The following is a 16,209-nucleotide window of genomic DNA, read 5'->3' on the forward strand; positions in this document are numbered from 1 at the left end:
CCCAGTTCGCAGGGCCTACAGGAGAGCACCAAATGTTCGATACTTGTAGGCCCTGCAAGCTGGGCCTATGAGCCTTCAGTGTTTGGTGCTCTACTGTAGGCCCTGCAAGCTGGGCCTACAAGCCATTGGGCGCTCAATGTCTCCTAGGCCCGGCTCGCAGGGCCTACAGGCGAGCACCAAATGTTTGATGCTTGTAGACCCTCCAAGCTGGGCCTATGAGCCTTCAGTGTTTGGTGCTCTACTGTAGGCCCTGCAAGCTGGGCCTACAAGCCATTGAGCGCTCGATGTCTCCTAGGCCCGGCTCGCAGGGCCTACAGGCGAGCACCAAATGTTTGATGTAGACCCTCCAAGCTGGGCCTATGAGCCTCGAGTGTTTGGTGCTCTACTATAGGCCCTGCAAGCTGGGCCTACAAGCCATTGAGCGCTCGATGTCTCCTAGGCCCGGCTCGCAGGGCCTACAGGCGAGCACCAAATGTTTGATGCTTGTAGACCCTCCAAGCTGGGCCTATGAGCCTCGAGTGTTTGGTGCTCTACTGTAGGCCCTGCAAGCTGGGCCTACAAGCCATTGAGCGCTTAATGGCTCATAGGCCTGGCTTGCAGGGCTACAATGGAGCATTCGGCGCTCAACTCTAGGCCCTGAGAGCCGGGCCTATGAGACATTGAGCGCTCAATGCTCATAGTCCTGCCAGGCAGGGTCTATGAGCATTAAGCGACTGTCACTTGGCTGAAGGCCCTGGGAGCCAGGTCCTACAGCCAAGTGACAAAAATCGGCAGAGGGGAATGGTAACTGTTCCCCTCTGCCATTCGTTTCATTGTTTCATTTGTTCCCGAAACAGTACAAAACCACAAATGATACAGATGAAACAGGATTCGAACCCAATCCTGCTAAACAGTTCGAAAACAGCTGAGCTGTAAGTAGAGAAATTAGGTACCGCTAATTCAGCGGGGGAGGTATTTTACGACACCATAAAATGCCAGTGACCGAAAGGAAGGAGGAAGTCCTGATGGCTCTTAATCATAGAGAACGGACCAACAGCACCCTCTTGTGGCTGAATCCGAGCACAACCTCCAAGGCACCGAAGCTGGACTTTAAACACAACATTCCTCCTTTCTGTCTGTTCTGTTCTGTCTGTCCAAACGGCATTGAATGTTTGCCGTGTATGTGTACTGTGATCCCAAGGGGACTCAGGGCAGAATATAAGTAAAGTGTTATTATTATTACTTGCCTCTCGCAGCGGCGCCCAGTGTAGCCCACGGCACACGCGTCGCAGGTGGCCTGCCCGTCCGTGTCCAAGAAGCAAGTGCTGGAGAACCTCCGTGGGGCTTCGGTGTAGGGGCACGGGCAAGGCAGGCACGCCGTGGGGCCGCCTTTGGTGGCGTCGCCAAAGAAGCCCGGCTTGCACTTGTTGCATTGGGGTCCCTCAGTGTTGTGTTGGCAGTTCTGGGGGCAAAAAGAGAGGACGCTCACATCCCGATTCATCTCCAAGAAACACAACACACATGGAGACCCCATGACCGACCCAAGTCACAATGTTCCTCCATAATCCCTCTCTGGGATGTATATGTGTGTATATAAATTAATAAAAATATAATGTGCGGTTTTCCCATGGAGTAAACAACAAAACCACCAAACCAAACCACACCAAATTTGGCCACAAAAGACATAATCATCCAATCTATGTCTTTCAACCAAAAAACCTAGAAAATTAAAGTCCAAATAACATTATCCAGAGGCCCTCATAGCTGTGTGCGGAGCCCAACACCACTTTTAAACAAACATTGCCATGGTGGAACAGCTTTGCAGATTCAAAGCCAGGCTGTTTCCTAACCAGGGGGATCCTCCGTTGGCCAACTTGAATACCACTGAACAGTTTTACAGCTTCAAAGCCAGGCTGCGTCCTAACCAGAGGGATCCCTAACCACCAGACTATGCCACAGCAATGCGTAGCCGGGCACAGCTAGTATAAATTAATGTACATATTCATAAACAAATAATGATGGTTACGGTTCCAATGCTGTTGTTGTTGGGGTTTTTTTTTTTACTACTTGTAAAGAATTGATCAAAAAGCTTTGACAGAGTCAAGTTATCAAGCCTACAGAATCTCTCTTGTTCGTAACTTGGGGACTGCCATAATAATAATAATAATAATAATAATAATAATAATAATAATAAGTGTTTGACTTGTGATTTTGTGATAAGAAATCCAGCATATCTATCTTGTTTGCTGTGTCATACTATGTTGTTGTGTCAATAATAATAATAATAATAATAATAATAATAATAATAATAATATAATGGTCAACTTATTATTATTATTATTATTATTATTATTAGTATTAGTATTATTAGTATTATTATTATTATTGGTTTTTAATTTTTTTCTTTTCTTCCAATATTATTATTACGGTACTAGCTGTGCCCGGCCACACGTTGCTGTGGCATAGTCCTAAGTGGGTTTTTATTTGTGGAAGGAAGTATGTAATTGTAATTAGTCACCTTGATTCGCACTGAATGGCCTTGCAGCTTCAAAGCCTGGTTGTTTCCTCCCTGGGGACTCCTTTGTTGAGAGGTGTTAGTGGGCCCTGATTGTTTCCTGTCTGGGATTTTCCTGTTTTCAGAGTGTGGTTCTTTATTTACTGTCCTGATTTTAGAGATTATATTGTTCTGTATTATTATACAACTGTCATTTTTATATATTATATTTATATTTTTGTATTATTTGCTTAGAACTGGATTATATGTAGCCCCTTCTACGCAACTGTATAGAATCCACACTGAACTGGATTATATGGCAGTGGGGACTCAAGATAATCCAGTTCAAAGCAGATACTGTGGATTATCTGCCTTGGCATTCTGGGTTATATAGCTGTGTGGAAGGGCCTTGAGTCTACACTGCCATATAATCCAGTTAAAATCAGATAATCTGTATTTTATAGGCAGTGTGGAAGAGGCCTAAGTGAGGCCTAACTCTGCCTTTCCCCTGGGCCGAGTGGGTTGCTAGGAGACCAAGTGGGCGGAGCTTAGCCTTTTAACTGGCAGCAATTGGATAAAAACAATTATTCCTCTCCCTCTAATTAGGACTTTATTTTTCTTTTCTTTTTGTTGTATGAACGTAGAGGCATGGATGAGGGGTTGTGCTGCCATGTTTAGTGTTTCTGGGATGTGTAGTTTTGTTGTTTTGTCCTAGGCCGAAATTTCATTACTCTTTTATATATATACATTTTTATGATGATGATGATGATGATGATGATGATGATGATGATGATTATTATTATTATTATTATTATTTATATGCCCCTTCCTGCAGAGCTTACCAGGCAGTATCCGGAGACCGGGTCGCAGGCGCTGGAGTGTCCGTGGCAGCTGCACCCAGAGCAGGTGCCCAAGTACGGGGTGCCAGGGAGGCGCTTGAAATGCGGGGCGCAGCGCTCACAGGAGAGGCCGGCGTAGCCCACGGGGCACCTGTGGAAAAGAAGATCCCACCGCAACGTTAGGAACAGCCCCCCCCCCCCCCCAATGCAGTGAGAGTGGAAGAAGAGAGCCATGGAGATTTCCCCAAAGTCCCAGGCCTTTCCCGGAAGGAGGAGTTTCCTAGAACCTTTGTTTGCCCACCTCTCTCTCTTTCTCTTTGGGCACTGTACCAGGAGCCTCAATAGCACCCCCAGGGGATTGGCGCCTTCTACATTTGCATACTTCGCTTACCAGTTCAGCCGCCGCTGGATCTGTCTATCCATCTATCTATCATCTATCATAGGGTTGGACTAGATGGCCTTTCGGATCTCTACCAACTAACATTCTATGATTTGATCATCTATACATCTATGAATCTATCATAGGTTTGGACTAGACTGCCTTTGGGATTGCTACCAACTAGCATTCTATTATTCAATGGTCTATTTATCTATTATATCCAGCTATCTAAAGCAGTGGTTCCCAAACTTATTTGTCCTGCCGCCCCCCTTTCCAGAAAACATATGACTCAGCGCCCCCTGGAAAGGGGGCGTGGCTTAGAGGGGTGGGCGTGGCTCCTGCTCAAGAGGGCGGGGCTGAGCCTCTCCCCTCGTCCAAGATGCAGGGCTGTGAGGGGAGGTGGGCAGGGCCACCAATGGGCGGCCAGGACTGGGATGGGTGGAGTTACGAGCTCTGAGGCAGGGCTGAGCTTCTATCCCTGCCCTGCGGCGCCTGCCAGGACATGGGGGTGGGGCTAGAGGAGGGGGCGGGGCCTCTTCTCAAGTGCCTGACGGGGCTGAACCTCTATACCCCACCCCCGTGTTCTAACAAGCACCTCAGGGGAGGTATACAGAGGCTGTTGGGAAGAGGCCCCGCCCCCACCCCAGCCCCGCCCTTTAGTCCTAAAAGGCCTCTCAGGAGAGGTAGAGGCTCAGCCCTGACTCAGGCTCTTGGAATGAGGCCCCGCCCCCTTCCCTAGCTCCACCCTCTGTGTCCGAACAAGTGCCTCAGGAGAGGTATAGATTCTCAGCCCTGTCTCGGGCTCTTGGGAAGAAGCCACGCCCACTCCTCTAGCTCCACCCCGTGTCCTAACAGGCACCTCAGGTGCTCAGCCCTGTCTCGGGCACTTGGGAAGAGGCCCTGCCCCTCCTCTGGCCCCGCCCCCATTTCCTAATAGGTGCCATCACTGCCCCCCTGGATCGCTGCAGCACCCACTGGGGGGCGGTAGCGCCCACTTTGGGAATCACTGATCTAAATGTTGGACTGGATGGTCCTTGGAGTCCCTTCCAGCTCCAGGCTTCTTTGATCTGTCTGTCTGTCTGTCTGTCTCTCTATCTAGCTATCTACCTACCTACCTACCTATTCATCCATCCATATATCTTAGGGTTGGACTAGATGGTCCTTGGGATCCCTTCCAGCTCCAGGCTTTTATGATCTGTCTGTCTGTCTGTCTGTCTGTCTACCTACCTACCATCTATATTAGGGTAGGACTCCTGAGGCCCTTAGGGTCCCTTGCAGCTCCAGTATTCTAGTTCTATCCATCCATCCATCTTGGGATTGGACTGGATAGCCCTTGGAGTCCCTTCCAACTCTAGGATTCAATCATCTATCTATCTATTGATCGATCAATCAATCAATCAATCTATCTTAGGGTTAGACTGGCTTTTAATGTTTTCTTCAGAAGAGCTTTTGCCCTCTTGGGACACTTTGCCCAATGCCAGCCAGTTGGCATTCCAGTTCTGAGTGGGAACCCTGGTCTCCAGGAGAAGTCCTCATCTGACTTGCCCAAGGCCACTTCCTGGCTTTCCATCCTGTCCTATGCCATGCTGAAGCAAAGTTCTTGCACCTTGAAGGGCTCCCGGGCCCCGCTCACCTGCACTCCTCAACCCCTTGGGCTACTCCCAGGCCGGTGACCTCGGTGGAGGTGGTGTCCATGGCCACGTCACTGAGCCCCACGCTGGCCATGCGGTTGTCGTACACCGTCTGCACCAGGAGGGCCTCCAGGTTCTGCAGGACCAGCAGCAGCTCCTCCCGGCTCACGGCCGAACCCGACTCCGTCTCCCAGTTCTCCTGCAAAAAGTGGCATTAAACTGCATTAAACCTCCCATACAGATGCACCCAAAGGAAACGGGCAGTCCCCAAGTTACAAACATCCAAATTGCAAATGACTCATGGTTACTCATGGGAGTGAGACAACAGGAAGTGATAGAACTCTAGCTCTGAGGATTTTATGATCTATCTATCTATCTATCTATCTATCTATCTATCTATCTATCTATCTATGGGATGGAGTTGATTGCCCTTGGGGATCCTTCCAATTCTAGGATGCCATTATTCCTCTATCTATCTATCTATCTATCTATCTATCTATCTATCTATCTATCTATCTATCTCTATCTCAACCTGAAAGACTACGTATCCCATCTGTTAGTGTTTTTGGGATATTGTGTGAAATGTGTAATCTATTGTTGCTATGGAATTGTGTGCATTTGTTCTGGCAAGCATTCCAGCCGTCCAGAGGTGGTCTGACGGGGTGAGCAGAGGTGGGACCTGGCTCATCCATCAAGTCGGGGTTGGCCCTGACAGTTGGGTTATGGGCCCAGCATGCTTCCAATGACCCTGACTTGATGGATGAGCCAGGTCCCACCTCTGATCACCCCGTCAGATGTTTGCAAACGGCAAAACGGCACTGACAAAGCACGACACCTTCGTTGATTTATGTCTGCTGAAACTCAGCGGCTCTGAAGGCTTTATTTACAATATTTACAATGCTAAACTCCAAAGCTATCCGGACACATGTCGCATGTCTCTCTCTCTCAAAGTCTGTTCTCTCTGTGCATAGAAGCACCTCCCTTTGCATTCCAGTTTGTGATGTATCTTCCTGTCATGTAGCACACATGGAAGTCTCTGTTCATTTGCCCTTCCAGCAATCAATCAAGGGCTGCTGCAATTAACCTCTGGACTGCTGGAATGCTTGCCAGAACAAGTGCACACAATTCCATAGTAACAATAGATTATACATTTCACACAATATCCCAAAAACACTAACAATGCCGCTCCTGAAATGTTAATCTCATTGTTTTTCTTCTTAACACTCTATACTTTTATCTAAACTCTACCAAACCATCTGCTTCATAGGCTTCAGCCATTGCAAAGGGATCTTTGGTGTCCACCCCCCCCCCCCTCCGCTGCTGTGAAAGGATGTCATTTCTTGAATCCCGAAACTCCCCGCATCCTGGAGCCGGGTGTCATTTCCTGCCTGAGGACTGAATTGGGGGAAAAAAACCAACACATTTTCCAGGGTTGCGGCTGCAAAGGCAGGACAAAAGGGTTATTTTTGTAATCGTTTCAGCGATTTTTCCAGTTGTGGGATTATTTCACGTATTTGAATGCAATTCTTTTCCTGTCCTACTCCCAAGGCAGCTCGGTTTTCCTGTTTGGCATGTTTCCGGGAGAGACACAATAAGGAATCTCAAGGAGTGATAATTAATTGTTCTTAAGCAAGGAAATAAGTCATTGGAACACGTATCACAAATTTGGTTGTTATTTAAAGACAAGGAAAGCACTATTTGAAACAAATAAGTTCGAAACAGACCCAGTAAGCAAGTAAAGGACCCCAAGGTCATGAGCTGTGTCAGGTTTGGTCCAGATCCATCGTCAGTGGAATTCACAGGGCTCTCTGGAAGTGCAAGCTAATAGGAAATCACTCACAAGCAAACATACATCAACACCCATTTCTATTCTATATATAGACGATTTCACGCTCTGTGGCAAAAGCACTGACCTCGGTGAACCGGACCTCCCGCTGGTTGACCACATTGGGCTGGGTGGGCACCATGGCCCGGTAGAGGAGACGTTGCCCGTTGCCCACGAGGACCACGCTGGGCTTCCGGAGGGGCTCCGAATGGCCCCGGCCCAAGACGTAGCGCACCTTGAAGTGCAGGGAGCCGGCGTAGGAGTCCACCTGGAGCCCAAAAAGACAGGAGACAAAAGAGATGACTCCTTAAGTTACGAACAACAGGGGTTCTGTAGCTTTGTTCTTAAGTTGGATGGCCTGCATATTCTTATATGCAAGGGTTGAATGAAACGTATTGCCTCCACCTTCATTACTTGGGTTTGGATGGGAATATTTTAAGAAATCAAACACAGAAATAATCCTTAGAGTGTGCTCTTCAATTACCACTATTCACTTTTCCATATCATCACCAGACAATTGGACACATTTCTGCAAACAAGGAACAAGTTTTCTGAATCCATCACAGAAGAAGTTGACACTCTGTTTCCGCAACCGGCGTCTCACAGTTCTCTCAACGTCTTCATCAGAAGCATAATGACGTCCCCGCAGATCTTCTTTCATTATCAGGAACAGATGGATTATCTAATGAATCTCCTTTGGGGTGACACCTTCAATGACTGCACGCTGCTTAAGTCGCATTGATTGACCGTCTGCTCAGGGTTCCATACTTCGCACTTTAACAACACAACCGTTCAATGCTAAGGCTTCCCGTCTGCGCAGGGTTCCATACTTCGCACTTTAACAACACAACCGTTCAATGCTAAGGCTTCCCCATCCACGCAGGGCTCCATACTTCGCCCTTTAACAACACAACCGTTTAATGCTAAGGCTTCCCGTCTGCACAGGGTTCCACACTTCACGCTTTAACAACACAACCGTTCAATGCTAAGGCTTCCCGCCAAATGGAACTGTAGAGGAGTGTACTGAACAAGTCAGTACTTGCCGCATACCAGGACTGCCATCTGCTGAGGAGTTATGAAGGTGGAAGCCTTACTTTTCATTCAACCCTCGTAGATACACTACGAATCCCTGATCAATCAGAACATTGCTGCGATCTGCAAGAAATGGCTGATACCTTTCAAAACTCTCCCTGCTATTTCCGATTCACTTCTTCATTGTTTATGTGTCCATGATTTCCCAAGCCTTCCTCCCACTGGAGTTCCCACTTGGAAGGCTATCTCAAGGACGGCTTGAAGCCACACGACGATGGCCAGCTCTCGCCCCCACCAGCCTCACCTTGTTGCCCAAGAACTGCCCGGGAAGCGTCCAGAAGGAATCCTGGGCCAGGAAGCGGCGGCTGAGGTCCACCAGCTGGAACTCCTGCAGATGAGGGTCGATCTGGAGCTGTGTGGAGGAGAGCGGGGGCGACCCGGGCTGGGAAGGAGTGGTCACGTTCACACCTGAAAGAGGTCAAAGGGAGGGAAGGCGGTGAAGCACCAGGCTCCCTAGATGCATGCCTTATGCCATGCTATGCATTGAGACAAGTCAACCCGCTCTTGACTCCTTGGCATGAATGAGAGCTATACAATTTTGGCTGCACAATAACGATATTCCCTCTCATTTTATTTCAGAATCGTATTCTTTCAATTCTCAGAAAGATCAAAGCCATTGGCTTGTCATTGGAAGCACTTTTAATGCTTATGAATGTGGACTTATGAGCAGACTTTGGATCTTGATTTTCATAATCCGGCTCTTGCAGCAAAGACAGCTTGTTCCCCTAGCACGTCATTAATTCCGTGAGAGGATGGAGTCATGGCATCCTATCTCCACATTTTAATTAATCCCACCCAAAAGAGAGCTTTGGAGACTGCAAGATATCTATCTCTCAAGGTTCTGCGACCATCTGACAACCGGTCTATAAAGAAGTATGAATTTTAGTTTACAGATGCCATGTTTAATTGTGTGGTTATGTTTTAAAAGAGTAAGTATTATTGTTATTGCATGAAGGGAATAGCCACCTCAGCACTCAGAGGCTGGTTGCCACGGAGAAGAGGGCGGAGCCAACTGGGTTAGCTGAAGAGAGAGTAGAATTTGGAGGGAAACTCAGTGTGTGGTCAGAGAACCACAGGGAAGGTTGGTTTTAGTCTGGGCTCTGGTGAAGCTCAAGGAAGGCTGATCCTAAGTTAGGGGATCAGGGATAAAATAAGTTTGGTGACTTATTTTAAGGTAGTCTGTAACTGGAGGAATTGCAGTTAAGACTGATTCTCAGTTGGAGAATCAGGGTAGCTCAAAGGTTGGATCTTGAGTCAGTTTAAAATAAGTTTGGTGGCTTATTTTAAGGTAATCTGCTTCCAGATAAGGAAAAGATAGTCTGTAACTGAAATTCACAGGGTGACTGCAGGTTAAATCAGTGGAGAAAGAAGTGACATTTTAGGAAGTTTGAATCACCTCATTCTAGCTTTGCAACTGTCAATCAAAGTGCCTCTAAGTGAGAATTGTAACCATTAAGCTTGTGCCTCAATAAACGTGTTATTGTTCTCTTAAACATCTCAGTCTCTGTCACATATACACATATTCATCAAGAATAAACAAGAAGAAGAAAGAAGAAACATAAAATTTTAAAAGTCTCCTCTCTAAGTAGCCAGTGGCTAAATCTTCCAATAGTGGTGGCAAGAGTTGATAATCCCCTTAACAACTGGTAGTCGCATTATAAACATTTTTACCTCTGGTGGCAGCGTAAATAAACATCTTTAATAAGTGGTGGCAGCAATAATATAAATATAATTAATTAATAGGAACTCCTCCACATCTCCGCAATCGGTGTCAGAGGTGGGATGTTTAAAAAAGATTTCTCCCCCTTTCTGACATCATTACAAATTGGTGGCAGCGGTAGGATTTCAAAAAGATTCCCCCCTGCCTGAAAGAACCTCAGTCGTTCATAGATTCTTTGCACGGTCTGTCAGTCTCCGCCAGGAAACACTTTGCTCGTGCTCAGAGGCCCTAGCAAGAGCCGAAGGCTGCCATGCCCGCATCTAAAAACCTCAATCCATCCATCCCACCTTTGAAATCGTCTGGGATGTCGAAACGTAGGCGGATCTGGTCCCGGTGGCGGCTGGTGTGGCGGCAGGCCTTGGAGACGCCGAAGCAGAAGCAGGGACGGCACTGGCCAGTCAGCTCCGTGTGGAAGTGGCCTTCGGGGCACGGCCCTGCATTCGAAACAGGAAAAAGTCAGGAAGCAAGGTCTTTCTTTTCCTACAAATCAATCCTAAGGGATCCTACGGACCACCCCATCCAACCCTCTTCTCCCTGGAAGGAGGGCAAAACTAAAGCAACCATGAAAAAGGCCCACCCAACTTAGGCTGAAAGACCCCCAAAATGAAATGAAATGAGAGATCAGACTCAGACTCAGATAGAGAGAGAAGAGGTTTAGTGGGCTTCCAAACTAAGGTAAAACAAGATAAACAGAAAGAAAGAAAATATATACATCTTGTATCTTGTATTATCGAAGAAAAGCCTTTGACAATACAAGATACAAATAGATCAGTGGTTCCCAAACTATTTGGCTTGCCACCCCATTTCCAGAAAAAATATTAATCAGCACCCCTGGAAAGGGGGGCGTGGCTTAGAGGGATGGGCGTGGCTCCTGCTCAAGGGGGCGGGGCTGAACATCTCCCCAGTCCAAGATGCAGGGCTGCGAGGGGAAGGTGGGCAGGAACAAATGGGCGGCCAGGACTGGGATGGGCGGAGTTACGAGCTCTGAGGCAGGGATGAGCTTCTATCCCTGCCAGGACACAAGGGGTGGGGCTAGAGGAGGGGGCGGGGGTTCTTCCCAAGTGCCTGACGGGATTGAACCTCTATATCCCGACCCCATGTTCTAACAAGAGCCTCAGGGGAGGTATACAGAGGCTATTGGAAGGAGGCCCCCAGGAGAAATATAGAGGCTCAGCCCTGTCTTGGGCTCTTGGGAAGATGCCCCGCCCCCATCCCTAGCCCCACCCTTTAGTCCTAAAAGGCCTCTCAGGAGAGGTATAGAGGCTCAGCCCTGTCTTATGCTCTTGGGAAGAGGCCCCGCCCCCACCCCCAGCCCCGCCCTTTAGTCCTAAAAGGCCTCTCAGGAGAAATATAGAGGCTCAGCCCTGTCTTGGGCTCTTGGGAAGAGGCCCCGCCCCCACCCCTAGCCCTGCCCTTTAGTCCTAAAAGGCCTCTGAGGAGAAATATAGAGGCTCAGCCCTGTCTTATGCTCTTGGGAAGAGGCCCCGCCCCCACCCCTAGCCCCGCCCTTTAGTCCTAAAAGGCCTCTGAGGAGAGGTATAGAGGCTCAGCCCTGTCTCGGGCTCTTGGAAGGAGGCCCCGCCCCCTTCCCTAACTCCGCCCTCTGTGTCCCAATAAGCGCCTCAGGAGAGGTATAGAGGCTCAGCCCTGTCTTGGGCTCTTGGGAAGAAGCCATGCCCAGTCCTCTAGCTCCGCCCCCTGTGTCCTAACAAGCACCTCAGGTGCTCAGCCCTGTCTCTGGCATTTGGGAAGAGGCCCCACCCCTCCACTGGCCCCGCCCTCGTGTCCTAATAGGTGCCATCACCGCCCCCCTGGATCACTGCAGAGCCCACTTTGGGAATCACTGCAATAGATAGATAAACAAATAGATAAGAGAAGGGGGGAGATATGGATGCACAGAGAGAGGAAGGAAGTGGCCGGACCCCGGACCCCGCGGCCTTTGCCCTCTAACCTCTCCCGGTGGTAAGGCTGAGCACTCCGTCGGGGATGCCGAAGACCATTCCTCGGGCGTTGATGGCCTCGCAGGTGTAGGCGCCCTGGTCGGCCTCCTTGACGTCCCGGATGACCAGTGTCCCCCGGCCGTTCTCGCTGGAGATGGACACTCTACAAGGGAGAGGGAGGGAGAAAAAGATGGTCAGAGCGCCCCATTGACCTCAAACGTGTGAGTATCTATGGAAAGTCAAGTGGTGTATATAGAGTATAGAGCAGGGGTCCCCAAACTAAGGCCCGTGGGCCGGATGCGGCCCTCCAAAGTCATTTACCTGGCCCCCGCCCTCAGTTTTATAATATAATATTTTTATATCAGTTTCAATAATATAATATATTGTATATACATATAATATTGATAATAATTTTATGTTATACAGTATAATACTAATAGTAATACCATATAATAATATTAATTATATGTTATATATTACATATTATATAATAGTATAGTGGTATAGTTCAATATAGTAATATATAATGCTAATATTGTGTTATGCTAATAATATAATATATTGTATGTACATACAGCTGTTCTGAGTCCCCTTCGGGGTCAGAAGGGTGGGATATAAATGTAGTAAATAAATGCAGTAAATAAATAATTAATTTTAGACTTAGGCCCTGCCAAAGTCTGACATGACTTGAAGGCACACAACAACAACAACAATCCTAATTCACTTGACTATCTCATTGGCCAGTAGCAGGCCCACACTTTCCATTGAAATCCTAATAGGTTTATGTTGGTTAAAATTGTTTTCATTTTTAAATTTTGTATTGTTCTTTCATTGTTGTTGTTGTTGTTGTTGCACTACAAATAAGACATGTGCAGTATGCATAGGAATTTGTTTGTATTTTTTTTTTCAAATGATCATTTGGCCCCTCAACAGTCTGAAGGATTGTGAACCGGCCCTCTGCTTAAAATGTTTGGGGACCCCTGGTATAGAGGTTTAAATATACCGTATATACTGCTTATATTGTGCTATATTAATAATATAATATATTGTATGTATATATAACTTGTAAGCTGCCCTGAGTCCCCTTTGGGGTGAGAAGCGCGGGATATAAATATCGCTAATAAATACTGTATATACTCGAGTATAAGCTGACCTGAATATAAGCCGAGGCACCCAATTTTACCACAAAAAAACTGGGAAAACATTGACTCCAGTATAAGCTGAGGGTGGGAAATTTCAGAAATAAAAATAGATACCAATAAAATTACATTAATTGAGGCATCAGTAGGTTAAATGCTTTTGAATATTTACATAATTTAAGATAAGACTGTCCAACTCTGATCAAATCATTATTCTCATCTTCTTCAATGTATCTTTTTAATAATAATAGAGTAAAATAATACATGTAATAATAATAATAATAATAATAATAATAATAATAATAATAATAATAATAATAATAAATACAGGAAAATAATACATGTAATAATAAATGGAGTAAAAAAATAAGTGCTATAATACAGTAGAGTCTCACTTATCCAAGACAAATGGGCTGGCAGAACGTTGGATAAGCGAATATTTTTATTTATTTATTTATTTATTTTTCAAACTTAGATGCCGCCACTCCCCTAGGGCTCGGGGTGGCTTACAAGAACCGACTAAAATCAACAATTTAAAAACATCTTAAAAACATCTTAAAAACATCCTAAAAGCACCTTGGATATGTTAGATAATAAGGAGGGATTAAGGAAAAGCCTATTAAACATCAAATTAGGTTATGATTTTACAAATTAAGCACCAAAACATCATGTTATACAACAAATTTGACAGAAAAAGTAGTTCATTACGCAGTAATGTTATGTTGTAATTACTATATTTACGAATTTAGCACCAAAATATCACGATGTATTGAAAACATTGACTACAAAAATGTGTTGGATAATCCAGAACGTTGGTTAAGCGAGTGTTGGATAAGTGAGACTCTACTGTAATAATAATAAGATCAGAGTGAAATAATAAATGTATTAATAATAATAAAAATAGAGTAAAATAAATGTAATAGTAGCAACAATAAGAGAGACAAATAATAAATGCAATTTATTATTTTGCATTTATTTTATCAATATTTGTATGTATGTTTTTATCCTTTACAATTTTATCTTGTAAATCGCCTAGAGCCTCTTGGATGGAGGGCGATTAATAAGTAATTAAATGATGATGATGATGATGATGAATAACAATAATAATATCAGAGTGAAATAATAAATGTATTAATAATAATAATAATAATAATAGAGTAAAATAAATGTAATAGTAGCAAGAACAATAGAGAAAAATAATAAATGTAATAATACCAATAATAATAGAGAAAAATAATAAATGTACCATACATTCTCGAGTATAAGCTGACCCAAATATAAGCCAACCAGGACCCTCACCCGAGTATAAGCCAAGGGGGGCTTTTTCAGTCTTAAAAAAAGGGCTGAAAAACTAGGCTTATACTCGAGTATATACAGTAAGTTTTCACACTACCTTATGTCTTTTATGTATGTATGATTCTATTAATGTGAAAACAACATAAGTATCCTGTTTGTACAATGTCCTGACAGGGTCCTCACTTCTATAACGACATCAATTATAAGTCACACAAGAACATATATAAACACCTGATGATTTTAAGCCCCTAAACATTCACTATACTGATACAGGTGGTATTCAAGAGTTCAACAAGGACAATGACGGTGGTATCTTGTAGTTCATGAACAACCAACTTTCGACACCTATCAACACATCCCGCGACAGATCTTCCTTGTCTCACCTGCGGTTGCTGGGGATGTGGCCCCAGTTGAGCCTCCAGGTGATGATGGGGGTGGGCACCCCGACCGCCACGCAGGAGAAGCGGACCGTGTCGCCCGGAGAGGCCTGGACCAGCTCCTCGGGTGGAGTGACCACTTGCGGAGGGACTGGGGCAGAAAAGAATTGGAGATGAGGATCCATCGTTTGGGGAAAAGGTGTTCTAAAAGGCATGCCATGCTTCTGCCACCACAACCCAACTATTCCCCTCAACCACTCCAACAACCACGTCAGACGACACAGAAAAGTCATTGAAATCCACAAGCATGTGGACAACTTCAACAGAGAGGAGGAAACCATGAAAATGAACACAATCTGGTTACAAGTATTTAAAAACTCCAAAATCAGAACAGTAAATAAGGAGCAGCACTCTGAAAACAGAAGAATTCCAGACAGGAATCAATCAGGGGGCAGCTAATGACTCCGAACAAAGGATTCCCCCAGGCCAGGATGTGAGGCTGGGAAGGCCATTTAATGCTAACAAAGGTGACTAATTACAACATTCACACTGGCCTCCAACAGACAAGAGTTCTTCCCCCCACCTAGGAACTTCCAAGGTGAACTGAACCACCTCAGACAGGAATCAATCAGGGGGCAGCTAACAACTCTGAACAAAGGATTCCGCTGGGCCAGGATGTGAGGCTGGGAAGGCCATTTAATGCTAACAAAGGTGACTAATTACAACATTCACACTGGCCTCCAACAGACAAGAGTTCTTCCCCCCACCCAGGAACTTCCAAGGTGAACTGAACCACCTCAGACAGGAATCAATCAGGGGACAGCTAACGACTCTGAACAAAGGATTTCCTCAGGCCAGAACATGAAGCTGGCAAGGCCATTTAATGCTATTCAGGGTTATTAATTGCAACATTCACACTGGCCTCCAACAGACAAGAGTTCTTCCCCCCACCCAGGAACTTCCAAGATGAACTGAACCACCTCAGACAGGAATCAATCCGGGGACAGCTAATAACTCTGAACAAAGGATTCCCCCAGGCCAGGACATGAAGTTGGCAAGGCCATTTAATGCTAATCAAGGTGATTAGTTACAACATTCACACCAAGAGCTCTTCACCCAGGAACTTCCAGATATATAAACCTTCCTTGCTTAGCTTCTCCATATACCTCACAACCTCCGAGGATGCCTGCCATAGATGTGGGTGAAATGTCAGGAAAGAATGCTTCTGGAACATGGCCAGACAGCCCGGAAAACAGACGACAACCCATTTCCCCTCCCGTTTCCCCGTTTTGCTCACTGCATCCGATCTCGTCCGAACGGTCGGGGCAGTCGGGCTCTTCGTCACACTGGTAGCTGGCCGGGATGCAGTCGCGGGTGGAGACGCAGACAAACTGTCCGGGGCCACACGTGTCTCCAGGGCCTTTCGTGGCTGAAGGGGAACATCACTGAGTTAGTAAGAGCAAAATCCCCTGGTTGAGATATCATTCCCTTAGGATCC

At 46.0% G+C, this 16,209-nt stretch overlaps 1 protein-coding gene across 8 annotated transcripts in view; it reads right to left on the bottom strand.

Moving 5' to 3' along the window:
* Nucleotides 1–16,209, bottom strand: part of hspg2 (heparan sulfate proteoglycan 2) — a gene marked incomplete at its 3' end in the record, with an annotated part of 196,940 nt that overhangs the window by 107,705 nt on the left and 73,026 nt on the right. For all 8 annotated transcript variants that reach the window (XM_062966741.1, XM_062966738.1, XM_062966739.1 and 5 more), the window contains 9 exon segments: nucleotides 1,227–1,441; nucleotides 3,316–3,463; nucleotides 5,325–5,521; nucleotides 7,236–7,415; nucleotides 8,484–8,647; nucleotides 10,247–10,393; nucleotides 11,911–12,062; nucleotides 14,718–14,862; nucleotides 16,009–16,140. In XM_062966741.1, coding sequence (XP_062822811.1) covers nucleotides 1,227–1,441; nucleotides 3,316–3,463; nucleotides 5,325–5,521; nucleotides 7,236–7,415; nucleotides 8,484–8,647; nucleotides 10,247–10,393; nucleotides 11,911–12,062; nucleotides 14,718–14,862; nucleotides 16,009–16,140 — 1,480 coding nt within the window.

Source organism: Anolis carolinensis, unplaced genomic scaffold (genome assembly GCF_035594765.1).
Source record: "Anolis carolinensis isolate JA03-04 unplaced genomic scaffold, rAnoCar3.1.pri scaffold_28, whole genome shotgun sequence".
In the NCBI taxonomy this organism is placed as follows: Eukaryota; Metazoa; Chordata; class Lepidosauria; order Squamata; family Dactyloidae; genus Anolis; species Anolis carolinensis.